The sequence below is a fragment of the Anopheles aquasalis genome, chromosome 2, assembly GCF_943734665.1.
Source record: "Anopheles aquasalis chromosome 2, idAnoAquaMG_Q_19, whole genome shotgun sequence".
In the NCBI taxonomy this organism is placed as follows: domain Eukaryota; kingdom Metazoa; phylum Arthropoda; class Insecta; order Diptera; family Culicidae; genus Anopheles; species Anopheles aquasalis.
Window position 1 is genome coordinate 19,610,001 of NC_064877.1, and position 20,973 is coordinate 19,630,973.

Consider the following 20,973-nt stretch of genomic DNA (forward strand, 5'->3'; position numbering starts at 1 on the left):
ACAACATTCGACGTAAGGTATGAGTATTCATGAGCATTTCGCTCGACTGTACCTGCCAGGTATGTTAATGGTATGCTAACCCCCTACAGTTGTGTGCTGAACCTACTGCGACAATTCATCCGGAAAAACATCGTTCAACGATTTGTAGGATTTATGTACAAAACTTCTTCGATTTCTTCTCTATCCATGTAACCTACTTCGTAGCATCAATCAGTGCGTGATCGTATTTAAGGCGAAACTCGATACTGAACTGTGTGATGACCTTTTTCAGGCTTCTCCGGCATATCTCTCCCAAAGAACGTGTTGCCGCCAGGAAGTTTTCGCCAAAAACGCTAACGGTGCTGAATTATTAAATCCAATTTGAATCAATTTCGAAACTGCCGACCGTAGGAGCTTCTCCGGCTTTTAGTTATGAAAGAGTTCCGTTACGAGCCATGGAATGCCCTTAGGCGCCGAATGGCGAAGGTTCCGTACGTTAGGAACCACTTACCTAGCCGAGCAACTTCTTGAAGCGAGCTGCTTCCGTAGGTGCACACCGTTGCTCCAACAGCATTCAACCGGATGTAAGTGAGGGAATGGACGATCGGCGGCGAAAGTGGCAGAAACTACATAACCCCCCGTAGCTAATTATTGCCATTCAGCTATCATTGTGTCGGTGATTCTATGTCGCGTGGCCTGGAACAGAAAAAAACTCCATTCTGCTTCCGCTTTTCCCGTTTCGTTCGCTCCGTTCAAACATTTAAAGACCTGGAAACTACTCTAAAATGGCATTAAATGGCGATGTTGGCGCTGTTCTCGGCGCGTTAGACACGTTTTCCCACTGAAACAATCATCGTACCGCCGTTCTGTGCCTTTTTGTCTTTGTCCCACCTGATGAACGAACGGACTAAAAAATTTTCCATTTCCGTTTCCGATCATGGCCACAACACCGAGTGAGCTCGACGAAGTGATTTTCCTGCTGAAAAGACGATGTCGTCGTTTTTTGACGGTCACGGACGATGGGGAAAAGGAAACACCAACCATCCGGCGGAGGATGGATTGGCTGGTTCGGCGGGATCGGTGAGAATCGATCGTGGAGGCGCGATACTTGAAATTCAATCACGACACCGCGGCACCGTGAGGCGAGAGATGAAATTTTAAATAAAATTCCTTCACCACCTAGCGTTCTGTGCCGCGCTCCGTTTCGATCCTATCGATCCCCCCCAGGAACACGTCGCCAAAAACAGGAAGCCTCCCAGACGGAATTCCCTCACGCGAGTGCTTCTCCATCGAACGGCACTTGAGCCCTGGGATACGGTGTGTAATGTACACCATCCACTAGCGCTAGCGAGAGTAAGTGGTTTTGAATCTGGAGTGCTCGAGAGCTTGTCACAGGCCTCGTCAGCGGAATGGGAACCTTTCGAAACCATCATTTACATGGAGCGCCCTCCACGAGTCCGCATATTCGTTCTTGCGACCCACTCGATCGCCGGACGCGGACGTTCTGACAGTTGTGTGCAGCAGCGATGTAAAATCGGCTCCAAAGGCTCTACGGATCCAAGCAAGCGAGACCAAACTGTCATGTCGCAAACGGAAACAAAGTAGACGGTGCATAAATCAACCCAACCCAAGCCTACCACCGTGGTTTGGGGCACCATGGGTACTTCAGCTCCGGGGAACAGGCTTCTCGAGACGGCCTTCAGTGAGTTTCGAGCGGAAACAAACGAATAATTACAAACTTCACGCTATTTTGTTTGTGTTTCTTATCGTTCGTTTTGGTTCGAGCGATGGGGCATTTCACCAGAGAAAACTCTCTAATCCACGTTCCATTAATCATTTGTGCCGAGTGCTGTGCTCTATCGCAGTTCGGTTGCGCTTGACCTGGCAAGCGTTGTTTGGTTTAATGATTCCACATCTATCAGCCTTGCGAATCTTAAGAAGACTTAAGAAACTCAAACTAGCTAATAGGTATGAGAAAATGGTTTTAATTGTATTTGCAATCATTTGAAAAAGATTGCAATGGTTGTGTTTATGCAGCATATTGTTAAATTATAATCAATTTAGAGGTTTAGAAAGACTACTTCTATTTAAAATAATTCTAATGCACATTGGTACTCCTCAATACTCAAGGATGTTCTAGCAATCAGATCAATTTTTGAGGTTTATCTATAAATAGAAAAAAATCTAACATGGCATTAATAAAGCTATTAGTTAATCGTTTAGCATTAAAAAAGATAAAACATAAAAACTAAAACATCCCTTAAAGATGCGCTATTCATTTGTAAAGTTGGTTTGAACTTATTCATTTTGTTTTAGGTCAAATATGTTTTAGATCAATCCTTTCAATCAATCAAATCAATGCTTGAATGAACAATTATAGAACACAATTTGAAGTATTGTTTATTTCATTAGTTAAAGCCGATCGCTATGAGAAATATTTCCTTTCCTAACGCTCGATACATGAACGATATACCAAAAACAATGAATCAGCGCTCTGTTCCAATGTCACCCGAATGGCTTTAGCAGCAAAATCTCATATGCCGATGACGTAAAGACCGAATCCCCCAGCTCGCTTGACAGAGCTCCGATGCATGGCAATCACAATCGAGCCGAGCCAAGCCGAGCATTTGAACGCAATCTCCAATCCAGCTGACAAAATACAACCCACGACCCCCCCCAGACCAGTCACGGTGGACACCAAAGGGCCCAGGGACCCTCGATTGTACCCTTCGGCCCCCACCGAAAAAACACTGATTGACCCCGATCAAATCCCACGCTACGCCCGAGCGATTAATTATATCGAACCATCACGAGCTGCCAAACGTTGACAAACTGGACCGCGAACCGCTCGATACCGGCCACCCACCCCGAGTAGTAGTAGTAAGACAATATCGATGCTCACCCTCACGGCCCAACGGAAAAGGATAAACCCATTTCCAGTTAGTCTGCAAGATCAGACACGACGAGACATTTTGCCTTTGACCCGCTGGCCGGAGAGGATTGTACAGGCCGGGCTCGTTACCGAAAACGAAACTACAGAGAGAGAGCGACGACCATTTCGTTCGGCAAATAGTGGCGCCAGCGGACCAAATGGACACTCAATATTGACACGGAAAATCCGTCCGCATCCGCAGCGCACCGATCGACACCGTTGATGGTTGATGGAAACGAACACGACCTCCTCTGTTTGTCTTCGAAATTACGGACGGATTTTGCTCAATTTCTCGGCAACCACCAGCGCCGAACCGACCGAAAAGTTTGCCAACCAAATCCACCCGAAACCCAAGGCCCAAAGTGTGGCCGTGTGTGGGACTGTGGTGATGAACGAGATTTGTAGAAATGAATTCCCGGCCACCCGGCCACCCGGCCACCCGGCCACCCGGCTACCTGGCACATTCGATTCCATGCTGTTAAGCCACTTAAGCTGGGTGGAAAAATGATGGAGACCGAATCCTCCGGGTGGTTAAGGTCCTGCGTTCGCGTCACATAATTAATCGTTTGTTTTAGCCAACCGGAGCCCCTCGAGCGGTTAGCAGCGGACCACACAGACCCCGGAACACATGTATCAAACCCCGAGACGCACAGACACTCACATCCTTGTCCATTTCGTGACGGAATGGTGGCCCTGTGTCAGTCCCTGTGTCACGAACGGTGGACGAACGACGAAACTAATTCAGTTTAAGGGATCTCGCCTTTTTCTCGCATGGTGTGGTGTGGCGGAGATGGTGGCATCCCAACCCAAGGATGTTATTTCATTACTCAAGTGAAAGAAGCTACTAGCCGGGACTCTCGAGTTTAGCCGGAAGTGGCCGCGGTGCCTGGCATGAAATATTAACCAGAAACCTACCCACCACCAGCCACAGGACCACAAGGATGGCGTTAAGCCCATTAGGGATTCTGACACTGGTTGATTGTGCCCTTTCAGTGGCACCCCCATCGCCTCCCCTTTTTTTGGGGGAAGCGGGTATCTTCACAGCTGTCTATTACCTACACGCTACGCACACTAGAAACGAAGCAAGACGGCGAGACGTGTTACGCGTTGTGGTTAATGATCAAACGCGAGTATCTACATTGGGTCCTCGGCGTGTGAAGAAGGGACAACGCGCACAACGCGCCAGCCCACGGGAAGGGCAACTCTTTCTCAGGAAATGAACAAAATGCTGATTGGAAGCCAAAGGATACAGCAAAACGCCGGTCTGGTGGCATGTATGGTGCGATGGCGTGCGATGTTTAACTATCCGTGCTAGAGCTTGTGGAATTCCGGATGGTGCTCTCTGGTGCGAAATGATAAGTTCCTAGCAGCGATGATCTAACTTATTATTATAACATTTTCTATAGAAAAATGAACTCTAGCTCTTTTTATTTAAATATTCCATATAATACTATCTTCTTTCTATATAAAAATCTTCGAGTTCAACACTTTAACACGATCCTAAACACTACTTTTGCAGCAACCGATCCCCGGTTACTGGCGGATCGAAAGCCTCTGGTACTCCGTCGCTCGAATTTCTTAATTAGCGTCAGTGTCAGGGAATAGGAATTCTCTCGCCGACACCGACCCGGTGGCATGCAAAAGTGTTGTTTGATGCGGTTTGTTGAGAGAGGGAGCATCGTGTGGAAGTAAGCACAACGTTCGCTCCTTCTTCTCCTGCTCTCTGCTCTCACGCTGCCATTGCGTACCATCGGTTAGTTCGGATGGTTCTGATCAGGACTAATGGCGGAACCACAAGAATGCCGGTAGCACCACACGGCGCGTCCTACAACAACATGGTTGACATCATTAACACCCATGGCACAGGTGGTGAACCGTGTTCCAGTTCTCGATTGCGCCTTCCTTCCAGCATGATCTTCTAGGAGAGAAGTTAGTTGAATTAAAGTTTTAAGTATCCAATCCAAAAGTAGACCAAGATGGAGAGGAGTTTAACTTTAACCCCATCGGCAGCAGCAGTAAAGCTGCTTGGTGTGGCCCGTACACGATATTCATCTTATTTAATTAGGAAAATCATTTTAAACCCAGTGATGGGCCACTCAGCTAGCACTTTTACTATCAAGCTGGCCTCATACACTCTTCATTAATCTACGGACCCGGACCTAAACTAACCATGATCATTCACAGCATCTGCCGGCACGGTACGACTTCACAATGGCAATCGTCGACCGGTGGCGCAGTGTGTAGCTGCATCTGTTGAAAGCCCACACCAGAAACGACGGTAAATCCGGACACCGGAATTGGTCAGCTTGGTGCTTAATACCCCGTAAGGCCGAGCGTCCCTTAGGCTTTAGAATTACCTCTGCATCTCACATACAGCCTCCCCCGAAAAACTCATTTCCTCGAGCGCCCACTTTAATGGCTAAACTCGTGAAAGGAAGCAGAGAAAACACTAAAACTCGGAGACCCCCCCCGAAGGGACACACACGAGAAGGACACCAGAGAGAGAGAGAGAGAGAGAGAGAGAGAGAGAGAGAGAGAGAGAGAGAGAGAGAGAGAGAGAGAGAGAGAGAGAAGCCTGGACATTTCGGCTAGAGCCACGTGATTGAGTTCCCACCAGCGAGCACCAGACCGGTGTCTTATCGTTCGCAAAAGGATATCTTCATCGAAAAGGCTCCCCAACCAGCTGTAACTGTTATTGGCGCTGATGCTTACATTTCGATGCTGCGGTCTTTAGGGACAGCTCCTCGGCCCCCTTTTGTACGGATTTTGTAACATATTTACTGCTTCCATTGATCGCCGGCACCATTAGGTAGGTCACGGAGTCCGGGATCTTCGGGAAAATGCGATTCGCCAAACGCAGGTTCGCCACCATCATCGTCATCGGAACCAGGAAACGCCGTATTATGACTTTACGACACGGAGAAGATGTTGATTGACCCCTTGATTTATGCAGCACCGGCGACCGACCTTTTCCTTTCCGCTTTCTTTCTTCTTTTTCCTTTTCCTTTCCCTCTCTCTATCTCTGTTTCACGGCGAAAGCCGGAACAAATTACGATTCAACTCAACCGAACCGAACCAACCTGTGGAAAGCACCCTTTCAACGATGCCCGGGAGGGAAAAATCCTACTAAAAGCCCCCGGACCCCGGACAGTGCCCCGAAAAGAGAAATGTGTTTCTGCGTGGCACCGGATTTGGTGATAAATGTCTAGGACCTCGATTTCTCGCGAAGGGCAACCGAATGGGGTTGCTTTACCCCCCATTTCCATGTCGAGACCGGCACGACCAAACGAACCGGAACGTAACTATTAGCCATCAGAGGCCGGACGGCCGGCCGGCAGTTACCGAAGAAGCTCGGTTCGGTCATTTCTCTTCCTGCTGGTTCCAGGGCTAGCGCAAATGGTCCGTTCTTTATGTTTATGCCAACATTAACACTTCTTCTTTATGTTTTGGGAGGGGAGGCCAAGGGGAAGTCATGCTGATGAATGATGGAAATCATCCGCGACATCTTCTCTCCTTTCGTGGCACTCGTCTGTAACGGTCCCGGGTTTGGAGGGAAGGGATGATTTGTCAAATGGATTTTTCCCACTTTTCCACCAGCGTGGTGCAGGCACATCATCCACACCATTGCACCATTGCTGGTGGTTCCAGCATGCGGTTCACGATGCACTGCAAGGATTGCAATGCCACGGGACTGGACCCCGGGAACCAGGACAACAACAAATCGTTCTGCATTCGCCTTTGGATCCGACACCATCACGAGTGCACGATATCAACGGATTAGCATCCTCTCCCCCCGGGAGTGGACCGGAATCTCGTTTGCTGTAAATCAAATTGTTGTCATTTCAATCCTTCGCCCAGCGACCAGCAACCACTGACCGGGTTACTAAGATGCTGACAAATGCTTTTGACCGTTGGTGTTGGGGTTGGTGGTAGTTATGCAACTGGAACACGACCTTTCCCAACTCAGCCTACTTTTCCCAGCCAGCTTGATAATGAAAACTCTCTTCAAAGTTGCCTCGTTTGCATTCCTCATACACTGCCGGTGAGTTAAACTCTCCCTCTGACGCTCTTTCAGTACCTTTTGCGTTGTTCTAAACCAAAAGGGAAGAACTGAATGATTATTTTTCGTATCAAACATTATGCACTCCAGAAGTTGAACCCATCCGAACGACCTCGCATGTGCTTTAGTCGGAACAATATGTACATGGAGCATGTGCTGGATCTTTTTACTGGATTTCCCAGGAAAACTTTGCCCAGCGAGCGCACACGGCCCCTCCACACGATGGAAATTTCATTCGCAAAAACATCACCCAACATCCCATCCAGGGATTAAGTTGTGGAATGTAATTTTAAGTAGCAAGCAGCAGGGAGTTCCCTTTCACCCCTTGTGGCACTCCCACGGCCATCGCGGCCATCAACGACAAATAATAATGGGAGTGTTTTTCCGCCTGCCACCAGCCGTTTTTCCTTATTATGGTTTTCCCGGGGAATGGCGGCACACAGAGAATGCAACGCCACATTGCAACAATGGCCGTTCGCCGTCTTGGGGACGCATCGTCTTTGGGCGTTTTGGTGGCGTCCTGTGGAATGAATCTTACTTAAAGTGCGCCCGTCCGGTGCTACTTCGGAGCTGCCGAAATGAGAAGTAATGATCAACCCGGGTACGGCTGCCACTTGAAGCTCGGGTGAGTTCCGGGTGCTTTATTTGTGCTTCGTGCTTTGCCTACGACGCGACGATGGAACGATGAGTGAGCGTTTGGTCAGCACGCTGCTTGACACTAGGTGATAGTGAGGCAAAGTCCGGGGAACAAAGACGACGGTGTACACTCTGTACGTGACAGAAAATGGTGAGGATGATCCTTCGAAATGAAACTTGGTGCCGCTTTACACACCAAGTTAGACCGCCCTGAACGACTTCGACTCATTTCGTAAGAGTCTTCCTCTTGGCGGTGAACGACTCACCCCATTGCGGGCTAATAACCACCCTGGTGTTGTAATGTTGAACCACGGCTGTAACACACTCATACTGTTATTCTGGTGCTTCTTATCTGCTGATAAGACTAAGACAGCTCTCAAGCAGCGAGTTTTCGAACGGTAGAACGAACAAGCGTGTCAGCAGCAGCAGCACCAGCAGCAGAAGCCCGAAAGGCAACGTATGGAACGAGCTGCACACGTCGTCGTCGATATCTTAACCTCATTCCATTTCCTTATCTTGTCACTCACCTTCGCAACCGAAAAGCGTTGATGTCGGTGTTTGTGCAACATGTTGGGTGGGAACGACTTGGATAAAATGGATCCACCCCAAAAACTGCATCATCTTACCCTCCATAGAATGTTTCCAAACGATTCCAAACATTTCACTTTAGCCTTCGTCAGCACGGCGCAGTTGTGTGTATCCGTGGGTGGGGCGACTTTTGCTTCCTCCTAATTCCTTTCCTCATTTCGCTGTTTGTTTGCCCTTCATAAACAAGCATCGCACGGCTTTTCTTCTTGGCGTAGCGCAAAATTCTCATTGAACACCTTCACCAAGGTTATGGTGGTGAGCTCCGAAGCCGATAGCAAATCCCACCTGACGAGCCGGTGGGGCTGAAGTTGTGGGAAATGGTAGCTCCAAGGGGCTAGGGACTACGTTGTAAAATGCTTTGCCTCGATAATCACGAAATGGAAATTTCAATTTCCATTCCGCTTCGCCGAGCCGTGGAGGTGGAGTGGCGTCAAGCGAAATGATTTCCGCACCAACACCAAAAACGGAACGAGCGTGCCAATCGCACCAGGAATAAGCACACCAGCACCTACACTGTGCGGAAGGGGAAGAGGAGAGAAAGAGCTTTGATAAAATTATCTGGTTCGAGGTTTGTTTTCTTTTTTTTTCTCTAGTTCTTCTTCGAAGAAGTTTGGCACCCGGTTTGGCTTTCAGTTTGGTGGCTCTGCGAAGCAAATTCTGCGCAACGACGGTGGAGTCGGTGGGAACGCAAACGCAGATTTGCTTAGTGCAGTCGTTTAGTAGTAGTTTATCGGTTGAGACACAATTTTCGAAGGATAATCGAAGCAATCACTGTAAATGGAAGCCGAAAGCAGCTGTCAAAAGGGGATTAGTACCACGTCGGCGAACTAGCACGAGAAAAGAAGGAGCATCTAGTAGACTAGTTAACCAGTACGAGTTAACTAAGATCGTGACATTTGTGTCGAGCTCGAAATCTGACAATTTCCATAAACATTTACATAATTCGATGTTAAAATGAACTCTTTTACTCGACGATGTGGTAAGGCCAGGGGTTTGGAAATCTTCACCACCACCATGCCATGCCATACCATGCCACGTACATAACATTATGATTATACTTCTCGTCCCACCTCATCCGTGATAACCGAATCTGGTGAACGTTCGGCGAATCGGTCCCGCAACAAACAAACGAGAGAAAAACTCCCTCAATTTGCTGATGCGCCGGGAAACAACATATTGTGCAAACATTGTAAATCTGATCAGTGCACATACCGCTTTTCGGTATTCTGCTCCCCCTCCTCCTCCTATGATCCTTTTTTTCTCATCATTCGCGAGCAACATTATCGATATGCAAAGCAGCATAGCTTTTTGGTGCGGTTTATTTTTATGCTTGGTTCGCGGAGAAGCGCACGAACCAACCGTTGCCGTCACCGTTTCGGGGAACATTTTGAAATACAATATCAATCGCTCGATCACTCGTCCGCCCATTCGCAAGAGCAAGTAATTGAGTTTACTTTCCATTTTGTGAAGTGCGGTTCGCGCGCGTTGGTAGTTCGGCGGAGCGCGCAATGTGTTTCACGCTGAAACTTCATTAATAGAAATCAATTTCAGCCACCTTTTGTGGCACGGACGGACGAACAATACACACCTGCACACCACACCACGCATTTACTTAAAGCACCCCCTGCCAGCAAAGCAACGAACGCAGGATGATGAAAACTTTTCAAATAATGGTTGTTCGGTTCTCGTTTGGTTAGTCGATCCCAGGGGATGGGCGGGGGGGGGGGGGGGGGGGTAGGTCTGTGGTCAAGCGTAGCTTCGCAGTAGTTCACGGAAGCCGGATCCGATCAACCGATCAAACGTTACAATCATGATCCAACTTTTTGTCCCCTTTCTCCATTCCCCCGGAAGCTGCTCAAATGAAGTCCAGGGGACCGTTTTTCCTGGCAACTGGTATCCCTCCAATCACAGGCACTCCCCTGGTGGGTATCAGCACTACTGGGAAGGTGCTGATGGAAAATAATTAAAATTAATAGCACCGAGGGTCGGACAGCGAGAAAGTGTCCACTTGAAGCACGATAGCAGCCCACCTGGAAGGTGAAAGATAAATCGACGGTAACCAAACTGGTGACCCTTGGTTTTACCTAGCTTGGGATCCTCTTCTTTTGTGGTTTTTGCTTCCCTTTTTTGTGGGTGGGAAGGTAGAGGGAGTTCCATTCACCACATCAGATAAAATTGTTTCTTATCGTTCGACCGCGGGACAACCCACATTCCACATTCCATGGCCGCGTGCCCTGGGCCTTCGCACAAATCGCTTACTTTTTCATAATCCACTTTTTGCGAAGCCAAAGTTTGACCTGATCCGGACACGGCACGCACGCCCTTTTTCCTCGATTTTCGTTGACCGTCCGTCCGTTTGGTTAAATCTTTGATCAAAAACCACTCGCCGACGACGACGACTACTTAAGGAAATCTCATCAAAACCACTTAAGATGCTTATCGAGTGACCGTAAACAAGTGAATGTTTTGCTTCCATTCTCACACCCCAATACGGCCTCTTGAGGACGAGCAAAGATGCGAGCAAAGGACGGAACACAATAGCAGGTGGCGAAGGAGGATGTTTCGTGGGTGAAAGAAAATCGTTTATCACCTTCTCTCGATGGTATCCTTGCCCCGAAACCCATCATAACAGACCCCGAATGGCGAGAGGGCTGGGATGGGTCTTTAACTTCCCATCGAACTGCCGACAGTTCTTTGAAGAGCACCTATTATCACCGACAACAACAGCGAACGCTTTGTGGCTTAATCGTCCTACGCATCAATGGTAGAAAGGGAAGTTTAGGAGAATGCCGGCAGACGTTGCATTGTTTGCATTGTTAATTCAGTTTAACATATTTATACTAGTCCGGTCCCGGGGGTTCATCAGAGGCGAGGGCATTCCATAAGTGTTCCAGAGTGGAGTGGATCGAGTCCTCTTCGAGTCAGTGGCAAGCGAATCGTTTAATTGTTTTCCAAGAAATTTCCCTCCAAAAACGGTCCCAAGTAAACGGCCATTGTTTCCAGCCACATACAACACGACACAATTCTTCGCCAGGAGCAGCGAAGGGCGCAAAAGGGGAGACTCCCGAGTGGAAGTGTGAATAAGTTGTTCCGAGCAAACCACAAACACTGTTTGTGGAAAGTTTTTCCTCCCATGCTCGCGCTGCTTGGGGTGGTGCTGGTAAGCTGACATTCCAACGGAGCTCTCTCACAGCACACAGCGCACTGCTGCTTGATTCGAGTTGGAAGTTAGTTCTTTGCTCTTTCGCTCTCTGGCCACTCATAAGGACGAGGGACCGTGACCGGACCGAACCGAGCCGGCTGAAATCTGTTGCAAATTAGATTCTCACGATTTAAAACGAAACCTCACTCCTTGCTTCGTTCCCATTCAGTGGCGACGGTACCCTGGTGCTCGTTGGTGTTTGCTTTCATTTGCCGGTGCTCGTGCCTTGGCCAATCTTCATGCCAGACATCACCAGTAGGATGTGGAATGTAACGTGACTGTGGCGGTGTGACATTTCCTGGACCTACTGGATCTAGACAAAGCGGTACGAGTATCGTTGTAAATGGAGCCGAGCGCTCGACGACGTCATCGCGGATTTGTCTTCGCTCTCGACAGAATGCCATTCTCCAACATAACGTTGGGATTTCTTTTTGTCGTTTCTCGGTTGGGACGATCCTTAGGTTAGGCTAAGGACTGTTCGTATTCAACTGAGAGCGGTCGCTTGAATTCATCTCAGTGAGCCTCGACAACTAATGAGATCGCCGGTTAAATTGTTCTCTGAAAGCATGTTACCATTGTGCTTAAAGTGTAAATCTCCTCCTCGATAGCTTGTCGAACGTTCAGTCGAACATCGCTTACGATAGCAAAAGCATAAATCTCTGCATAGAATGATCTGTGTGCGAGTCTGCACCCTTGCCATGGCACCCTTGTCACTGTCAGCACTCCAGGACCCCAAATTAGGTCTTTTTTGCAAACGTTTTCCATCGTGTTCCATCCATATGAAAACATATCCGGAAGGGAAATAACAAAACCGACTCTACATGGTCTCCTTCGCTCTCGTTTCTCCAGTTTACGACCTGAAGTGTAAACAGTGTGGCTGAACAGAAGTGGCTACGTTGCAGAACGATCTCCCCTTGAAACTCGCCCGCAATACTCGAGTGGACAGTGGTCAAAGTGGAATGGGTTCATTTTCCCAGTGAAGAAACGCACTACACTTTGGGGCAGAATCCAGTGACAGATCCATCAAAAGGGGCAGAAAAAGGTTTCCCAATGGCAATGGCACCTTACGAGGATACGTCATTCCCTCCCGTTATGCATACTTCCATCTCGTGCTCGTGCTCGGTCAAAACGGTATTCAAACGAACGAAGAAGGGATATTACCGGACTTTATCTTCTTCGTTTTTTTTTTTATTCCATTTTTTTGGTTTTCGGAGCCCACCTACGAAAGCAAACAAACCATCCCGGGTCCAGCAACTCGACCACGGGCGGCCGGTCGATCGAAGTAGAAGACTGAATTTCATGCTCCAACACCTCACCCTCGAGCGAATACATCTGACCTGGTGTGGGAGGGCGAGGTGGATGCCAAAGGAACCAAGGGAGTGAGGTTAAGCAAATGGCACTTGCTGGAGCGATGCTGGTGGCGGTGCTCGTTGGACGAGGTTGTTCTCACGAAACGAAGCGAGCGACATCATAAACATGTGACCGAGAAAATACATTTCAAAATGGTTGGTGGAGGTACACAAATACGACCATTTTTCATCGTACACCATCTCCGTATCTCCGGTGTGCCCTCTGAGTATGCAAAGCACCTTACATGCACGTACATACTTCCTTCCTTGCTGTTCCTAGACGATCCTTTCTGCTATCCAGCAGCCAGAGCAGAGCGCCGAACGTCGAAGCTGCATGGAATCTGGAACCGCAAACAAATATAACAAATAGCCTGCCTGGATTGGCAGTGTCGTCGCCGTCGTCGTTGTCGTCGTCAGCGCAACAGCACCTCGATGAAAAGACTAGCAGAAACAGGTTGCTTTGTGGTTGCTGTGCTGTGGAGCCGTGCCCCGGTCCGGTTTATCAGGATGGAGCAATGATCCGGCCGTGTGGATCAAAGCTGAAACGGTAATAGCCACCGACAACTGGTAATCGTGTAGCCACTGACTGACTGACTGACTGGCAATCAAGGTGTATGTCACCTTTACCTGCCGCCGGCTAGGACGGCCACGGATAGATCGATAATATTGAACGCGGTTCGGGACAATCGCCCCTCACTGGCGGAACGAAAGCGCGCAATGCAACCTGACCTGACGGCGACCAGTGTACTGGAGAAGATCGATACGATGTCACCCATTTTCCAAGCTGTTTTCCACCGTTTGTCGGCAGTCCGATTGGCCGGTAACAGAATACCCGGCCCCAGTATCGAGTTAATAAGTTACGGAGCACCCAGCACCCAGCACCCATCACACCGGCCGAATACCGGCCAAAGCCACACGTAAGACAGCTCGTTACGGGTTGTATTGTGCGGATGTGAGCGTGCATTACATTACAGGCTCACTGGCTGGCTGGCTGACTAGTGTGGGGGCACGGAAAATTGTCATCGATTTTCCACGACACGGCCAATGGGTGATACGGACCGAACACCGGAGGGGGGCAACGAAAGGTGATAAAAAATAATGAACATTAGGGGCCGGCTTTGCGTCGCAATTCGATTCGAAAAAGTAAGAGGGAATAATGTCACTTCCACTGCCATGGTAACGGTGCAGTGGCGCTGGTAATAACAATAATAGTAATAATAACGATAATGAAGCCACGATACTGGCGCGTGGCAGTTTGAAACCATTCCGAGACCTTCCCAATGAACGAAACAACCCATTGACCAGTCCTGTCGTGCCGCCTGAAATGCAATTTAGGATGAAGTTTCTAATTGATAATAGTTGCGAGATTCTCTTCATCCACCAGACTCAACGATTCTCTTGATCACCTCCGCCTGTAGCCGTTTTTTGTTATGCCACAGGAACTGGAACCCCTTTTTGCTTTCGATTCGTGTCGTGTATTCTGTTTCGTCAAAACTTTCTTCCTTTCGGCCGAGTAGCGCGCCATCGTTAGTACATTCTCGGGAAGTTGTTTTAACTTTCGCGGTCCCTGCAACTTGCCCCCTGGCCCGTGGCTTTATGCCACTTTATTCAACAAGGTGAAAGGCCCAAAACTTTTAGCCGCCTCTTCGTCGATCGGCGGCGTTGGAGACTCGATGTTATCACTAACCTTTAATTGTACTTCCGTCAAGTTTTGAAGAGCGTAATGAGGTTGCATCGCCTGGGGTGGAATGGTTTGCAGAACGCTTACGGCTAATGTATAACGGCCGCTCGTATAGCTCGCTGAATCCGATTACCGGTACTACCATTATCAACACACTCTCACCACCAACCATGAAGAGGTGCAAAATGGATCTTGTTCGTGCTAGTGCCTTCAGAAAATGCATCAGTTTCTGAAGCGTTAGTCTTACAGTTAGTGGAAGGCTGGCTGGAAAACAAGTTTGCCACAAGTGCGCCACTCCAGCACTCGATCTGTAATGAATCTAGATGGAGGTGCCGGCTGGCTAACATAATTTTGAAAGCGTCATGAAAATATGAGTGACTCTTTAGGGTGCGTTCTGTTGTGTATCATATTGCATGGCGTGCCAAAAACTGGAAATGCATTACATCTTCCATTTGCATCCAACTCCGTCTCGTCCGTCCGATTAGGGTGCCGCTTTAGCAACAGTTCTATCCGCGTTTCAGCCATTCGCAAGAGCCGACAGCATCCATTGGGACGAGCAGCGACTAACTGCACGTATGTCTTTGACGGATGATTTATGTCAGAAATAAGCTTTCACCATTCGCTGCATCGCTCGCATCGGCTTTCACCACAGTGTACCATCATCAATCTAAGCCCCATCAGCCCGTACTCTGTGGGACCAAACGAAATAGGCCATCAGGCCGAATTACGCCAGTATGCCAGCTGCTGCTGCGCGCTTGCCCTGTCTCTCTCCCTCCGGTGCTATCTCTGAGATAGCGAGCCTTTCCTAGACGAACCACGAGAGCCACACGCCTGATGGCCAAATGACGATCAAGGAATGAGGGAGGAGACGATTATTCCGCTTCATTCAGAGAAAACGCCACTCAGCCACTCCTCCCGGGAGTAATCACCCCTTGCAGACTGGTAGAGTGCAAAGCTAAAAATGGAGAAGAAAAAGGAAAAGAAAACGAAACGAAAACCATTGAAACAGCTGGTTGATGCGGTGGACGAAGGGAATCGCCAAACTCACCATCGACAGATGGAAACTACCCGGAACGGAACGGAACGAACCGGCCAGCTCGGACCGCTGGTGAATCCAAATTTATGGACAACGGCACAACGGTTGTGGAATTAGAAGTGCACGGCGTCCGTACACCAAACACACACACAAACACACACAATAGTGTATGAATATTTGACGATTTTCCCTCGGAACGAATGATCGGCCAGAGAGCCAACTCCGCCACCGTTTCTCATTCCTCGGTCGAACAGGAGGTCGAGCTCTTTGCGTAGGTAGCAACAGCTGGCAGGAGGTTCGTTTGCGTGCCCTTGAAGGGAATACTATGCCGGGGGTAAACTGCTGCTTCACTGGAATCCTGCATTCCAACCGTAAGCTTCGTGCGATTCCTAAAAATGTTCTTTTGGAACAACGGAATTTTCCCATTCTTTTTGTAACCATGAATGGGGCCAGCGTTACTTGAACTCACCGAGATTAAAGCCAAGGTTTAAGCAAAGGCTACTAGATGGTAACAATCCTGTTCGGTTGCTAGATTACACAAAGAAAGTACTAAATCCATTTTCTACAACAACAAATAAATATGAATACACTTAGCATTTCGACCAGGGCAATCCATTGCGCAGCATATCATAAGTTTTCCGGAGTTTTCCATTCATTTTCCTCTCTTTTTCACGCTTTTCATACCACACTCTACTGCAGCTACGCGGCACTGGGTGGAGGAGGGATCGTGGCGTCTATTTTTGAATAACTTGTGCATATCAAAGGGGCCCGGTGTCATACAAAGGTCGCATCATTTCCATCCGGCCATATCTCGTTTGCAAATATGGAAACTCCACTCACTGCGACAACATCCCAAGGCCGATGGAAGCCGCCATTTGCACCGCAACGCCAACTGTAGCGGCACCATTTTTCGTAGTGTGCTGGATGTAACAAGTGGTCCTGGAGCATGGTAGATATCGGTGGCCATTGCCGGATGAATACACTCGGCGCAATGGCATGACATTTTTAACCGCTTTCGTTCCATCTGTCTTCGGAGTGTTCGGACTGGGGCTTTGTAGATCCAACAGTACATCGAACAACCGTTCCGTGGCCGTAGTGGCCGGATGTTACTGCTGGTCTTTCTTTTTCGGTGTTTTGTCTTCGGAAAAGGCTGAGGCGCTCACTCGTAACCGCATAACCTCATCACGTACGCTCTTCTGTTGATATTCTTTCATGCCTCTTTCTCTCCTGCTCCTTTCGCAACCTATCTTCTTATCACGGGATGGAGTTCGGCGCAATGGTTGGCCATCAATCAAACCAGCGGAGTCGAGGTATCGATCGATCCGCGGGGATCGGCTCTACGGGCGCAATGTGGCAGTCCATCAAGCTCGCTGGATGAACTTAAGCTGCTCGTCAAAAAACCCAGTCCCAGACTAAGCGATATCCAGTATCGACCCAACGACAATGTCGACCAGCAGGAGGACGATTTACCCTCAATCGGCGCGGAAAATTGATACTTTGTCACTATTGACAGTTATTAAATTTGTTATCCGGTCTTCGCTCTTTACACTACGGGCTCGAGCCCATTCGTCGATCATGTTTAATGTAGTCGAAAGACCCCCAGTACACCCGCGATGGACGGGAGAAAGTGAATATTTGGGGATGTTATGACCGCACAACATGATGGAGGCGCCCAAATGGAGGCGCCCACGTTTTTTTGTTTTTTTTTTATTCAACTATTCACCATTTTGCGAGAAGATTAATGGAATTACTGGAATGCCTGGAAGCTTACTTTCTTCTCTTCTCTCCAATTCCTCCCTCTACTACGGTTTCCCTGACCAGCTGGTTTCATCAGACATATAAAATGTATGAATTCAATTCGAGGCCACCACCACTCTCTCTATCCCTCTTTCTTTCTATCTCTGTCTGTATCTCTCCGAAGGTGCAAAATGCCAACACAAAAAAAAACCATCTGCTATCGAGCAGCGTGAGGCAGCGAGCTTCCTTTAGCCTTTGTGCCAGATCGCCTTCACGCGGCAGCGCGGATGGGAAGGAATTCAATAAACTTTTAATAGCCATTGAGCCGCAAACCGCACGCTAATGTCCCACGGGCTCATGTTGTGCCTACGTGCGTAATGTTGTTAGTTGCTGTTTGCCCCGATCCGATCTGGCTAGGTGCCGGATCATCCAGGGGTGGTCCTAAACTTTTTTTACGACTTTAATGCCAAGCAATGGAGCCACCGGGGGCACCATTCACCTCCCACGGGCGGGTCGAAGGGAAGGAAGGTGGAACAGAAGGAGGAACTGGTTTACACAAAATTATGGCTTTCGGGATTTGTTAGCTTCGTCCCAGGACTAGGACGCTCCGGTCTATCCGCGATCTCGGCATGATGTTTTCTTTTTATTTTCCATTGTTTTTTTTATTTTCCTTCAATTTCTGCACCTTCACCCCCATCATAAACTGATTACAAGTTGAGGCGCAACACAGAGTGGAATGGGCGCATGACCTGTAGCTTGTGTAATTCTCGACGCCTGCTTTACGACTGGCGTGGTTTCCGAGGGATTAGCATCGCATTGATGTGTGGCTGAATCAGGAAGCGAGAGTTCATGTTTTTTCGTATAATAAGGCTAATGGATTCAGAGAGTGTTTTGTGTGTTTTTTGCGGAAGTTAAGCTGATGCACTCTAGTGTGTTATTCAATTTGATTTAAAAACAAGCTTTTCTAGATAAAATGTAATTTGCTTGAAGATTTGTGACATCGCAGCTTATTTTGCTCTTCAAACACATTCAAATCGATTTTAACCGATCGTAGTGAACATTGCGCCTACTTGGATAGTATTCTATACGTTTTTGAAAAATAAAATTAATCTCTCAACAAAACAGATTACATACAACAATATCTTTGCTTCACTCAAATTGATGGAAAATTTGATAATTTCTCTCAAATACACGACTATTTAAAACCACACTTTTCCTCATCATGCCAAACTATCCCCGCAAAATGGTTAATTGATTCCAAGGGAACCACGGCCGGGCGCGGGCGTTAAACGTCAGTAACCGGAAAATCTATGCCCGGAAGCAGGTGAAAAATGGTCCAACCCTACAAATCACCCCGCTTTTAAATAGCCTTCACCTGTTTCTGTAGCGGTCCAGCGAGTGGGCCAAGGGCGATTGTAAAACATGGTCCCGAATAATCTGCGCATTAATCGGAGCGGTCATCCTGGAGGCAGCTGCCTCCGGCCGGATACAGTTGATTAAACTCGACCTTTTTTCGGCTAATGTGCGCTCCTGTTGGAGCGAAGCCGAAACAAATAACCAACCCCGAAAGGAGAACCAAAACACGTTCACGAGGGGTGATGGAATGCCACTAATCCATCCTGCCCCCCTTGTTGCTCCCTCTTGTGTTAATTTTAATCGAAAACGACCACGCTCATTAGTGTTTGCATAATGGTTAATGTTTGTTCTTTTGTCTCCCCCACATCAAACACGTAACCAGGTACAGTCCGGGACTGACGATCAACAACATCAAACAGGTGATCAATGAAACCATCGAAACCAACATCCGTGAGTATCTTGCATCGCGAGTGCTTTGAAACTAACGAACCCCACTAACAGCTTCAACTGTGGCCTCTTGCAGTCCGAAAACCGGCCCCGACTCGGTTGCGGGAGCTGATACGTCAGATACGGCAGTGCCGGACGGCGGCCGAGGAGCGTGCCGTTGTGAACACCGAGTGTGCCTACATCCGGAGCACTTTCCGCGAGACGGACTGCATCTGGAAGTGCCGCAATATGGCCAAGCTGCTGTACATCCACATGCTCGGCTATCCGGCACACTTTGGGCAGGTCGAGTGCCTCAAGCTGGCCGCCAGCGCCAAGTACACCGACAAACGGATCGGTTACCTCGGTGCGATGCTCCTGCTGGACGAACGGGCCGACGTACACGTGCTGCTCACCAATTGCCTTAAGAAGTAAGTAGCAAATTGGAGGCAGTGGGGAAACGCTAGCCAATGAAACAAAGGACGACAAATCCGTTTTCTTAAAATGGAACTGATCTGAACCGGACAAAGGTTCGCACAAATTTGATTAACTTCATCCCCCACCCCAAACCAAACCCGAGCGGGCGAATAATTAAAATTTAATTATTCCTCCTCATCACCCCCCCCCCCCCCAAACGGGCGCAGTCGTAAAAAACGGTTGCAGATATCCCTTTTCTTGCGATTTACGGCCAGTGTTTGGGTTTCTTTTTATCGAAACCATCAGCACCGTTGGCGTTAATTTGGCGCGCCCTCGCGAAAGGGGCGGCGATCCTTTAATGTTCTTAATTCCGTTTGGCAATTTGTGGCTTTTAATACCTCGCTCATCGAGCCGCTGATTGGGCTCGGGGAGAAAATTCCGGCGCCATTGTTTTCACAATAAACACTGATAATGGGAACCATTTGATGGATGGCCATTAGCATAAACTTGTCGGCAAGAAGATTGACTGTGAACTTGATACGCAAGAGGTAATGCTACCCCGTTCTCACCCTCTGCATCCCATCTGCAGCGATCTGAACAGCCCAACACAGTTCATCGTGGGTACGGCGCTCTGTACGCTGGCCGCCATCGCCTCGCCCGAGATGGCGCGCGATCTGTGCAACGATGTCGAGCGGCTTATCGTCTCGACCAATGCGTTCCTGCGCAAGAAAGCGATCCTTTGTGCCTTTCGGTTCATCCGGCGCGTACCGGAGCTGATGGAGGACTATCTACCCAAGTGTGAGGTGTTCCTGTCGGACAAAAACCACGGCATCCTGATTGCCACCATCACGCTCATCACGGAGATGTGCGAGCAGAGTATCGCCGTGCTACGGTACTTCAAATCCATCATTCCGACACTGGTGCGCATGCTGAAGTCCCTCACCGTATCCGGTTACTCGCCGGAGCATCTGGTGAGCGGTGTTAGTGATCCGTTCCTGCAGGTGAAGATCCTACGGCTGCTGCGAGTGCTCGGTCACGGTGATCCGGCCCAGTCCGAGCTGATGAATGATGTGCTGGCCCAGGTCGCGACCAGTACGGAGACGAGCAAAAATGCCGGCAATGCGATCCTCTACGAAACTGTGTTGACGATCATGAACGTTGAATCGGAGAACAGTCTGCGGGTGCTGGCAGTCAACATACTGGGACGGTTTTTGCTGAACAATGATAAAAACATCCGATTCATCGGTCTGCTGACGCTGGTGAAGACAGTGCATAAGGACATGACGGCTGTGCAGCGACATCGTATCACTATTCTGGAGTGCCTTTCCGATGCCGATCCTTCGATACAACGGTGTGCCATGGAGCTCTCGTTTACGCTGGTCAATACGCAGAACATCGAGATGGTGGTGCGGGAACTGTTGCGGTACCTGGAATCGACGGATGCGGAGATGAAGGCACTGTGCAGTAGCAAGATTGTGCTCGCTGCCGAAACCTACTCACCATCCATCCACTGGCATCTGGATGTGTTGCTGAGGATTCTTACCATCGTAAGTAACCAACATGAGTGTTAGTTTTTC

General features: G+C 48.7%; 1 protein-coding gene across 2 annotated transcripts in view; it reads left to right on the top strand.

Annotated features, from left to right (window-relative positions):
* The window catches only part of LOC126572942 (AP-1 complex subunit gamma-1-like), a 28,441-nt gene that overhangs the window by 4,887 nt on the left and 2,581 nt on the right, over positions 1–20,973 (top strand). For both annotated transcript variants that reach the window (XM_050232676.1, XM_050232678.1), the window contains exons 3-5: positions 18,939–19,006; positions 19,080–19,410; positions 19,986–20,943. In XM_050232676.1, the coding sequence (XP_050088633.1) occupies positions 18,939–19,006; positions 19,080–19,410; positions 19,986–20,943 (1,357 nt within the window). The remainder of the gene's footprint in view (positions 1–18,938; positions 19,007–19,079; positions 19,411–19,985; positions 20,944–20,973) is intronic.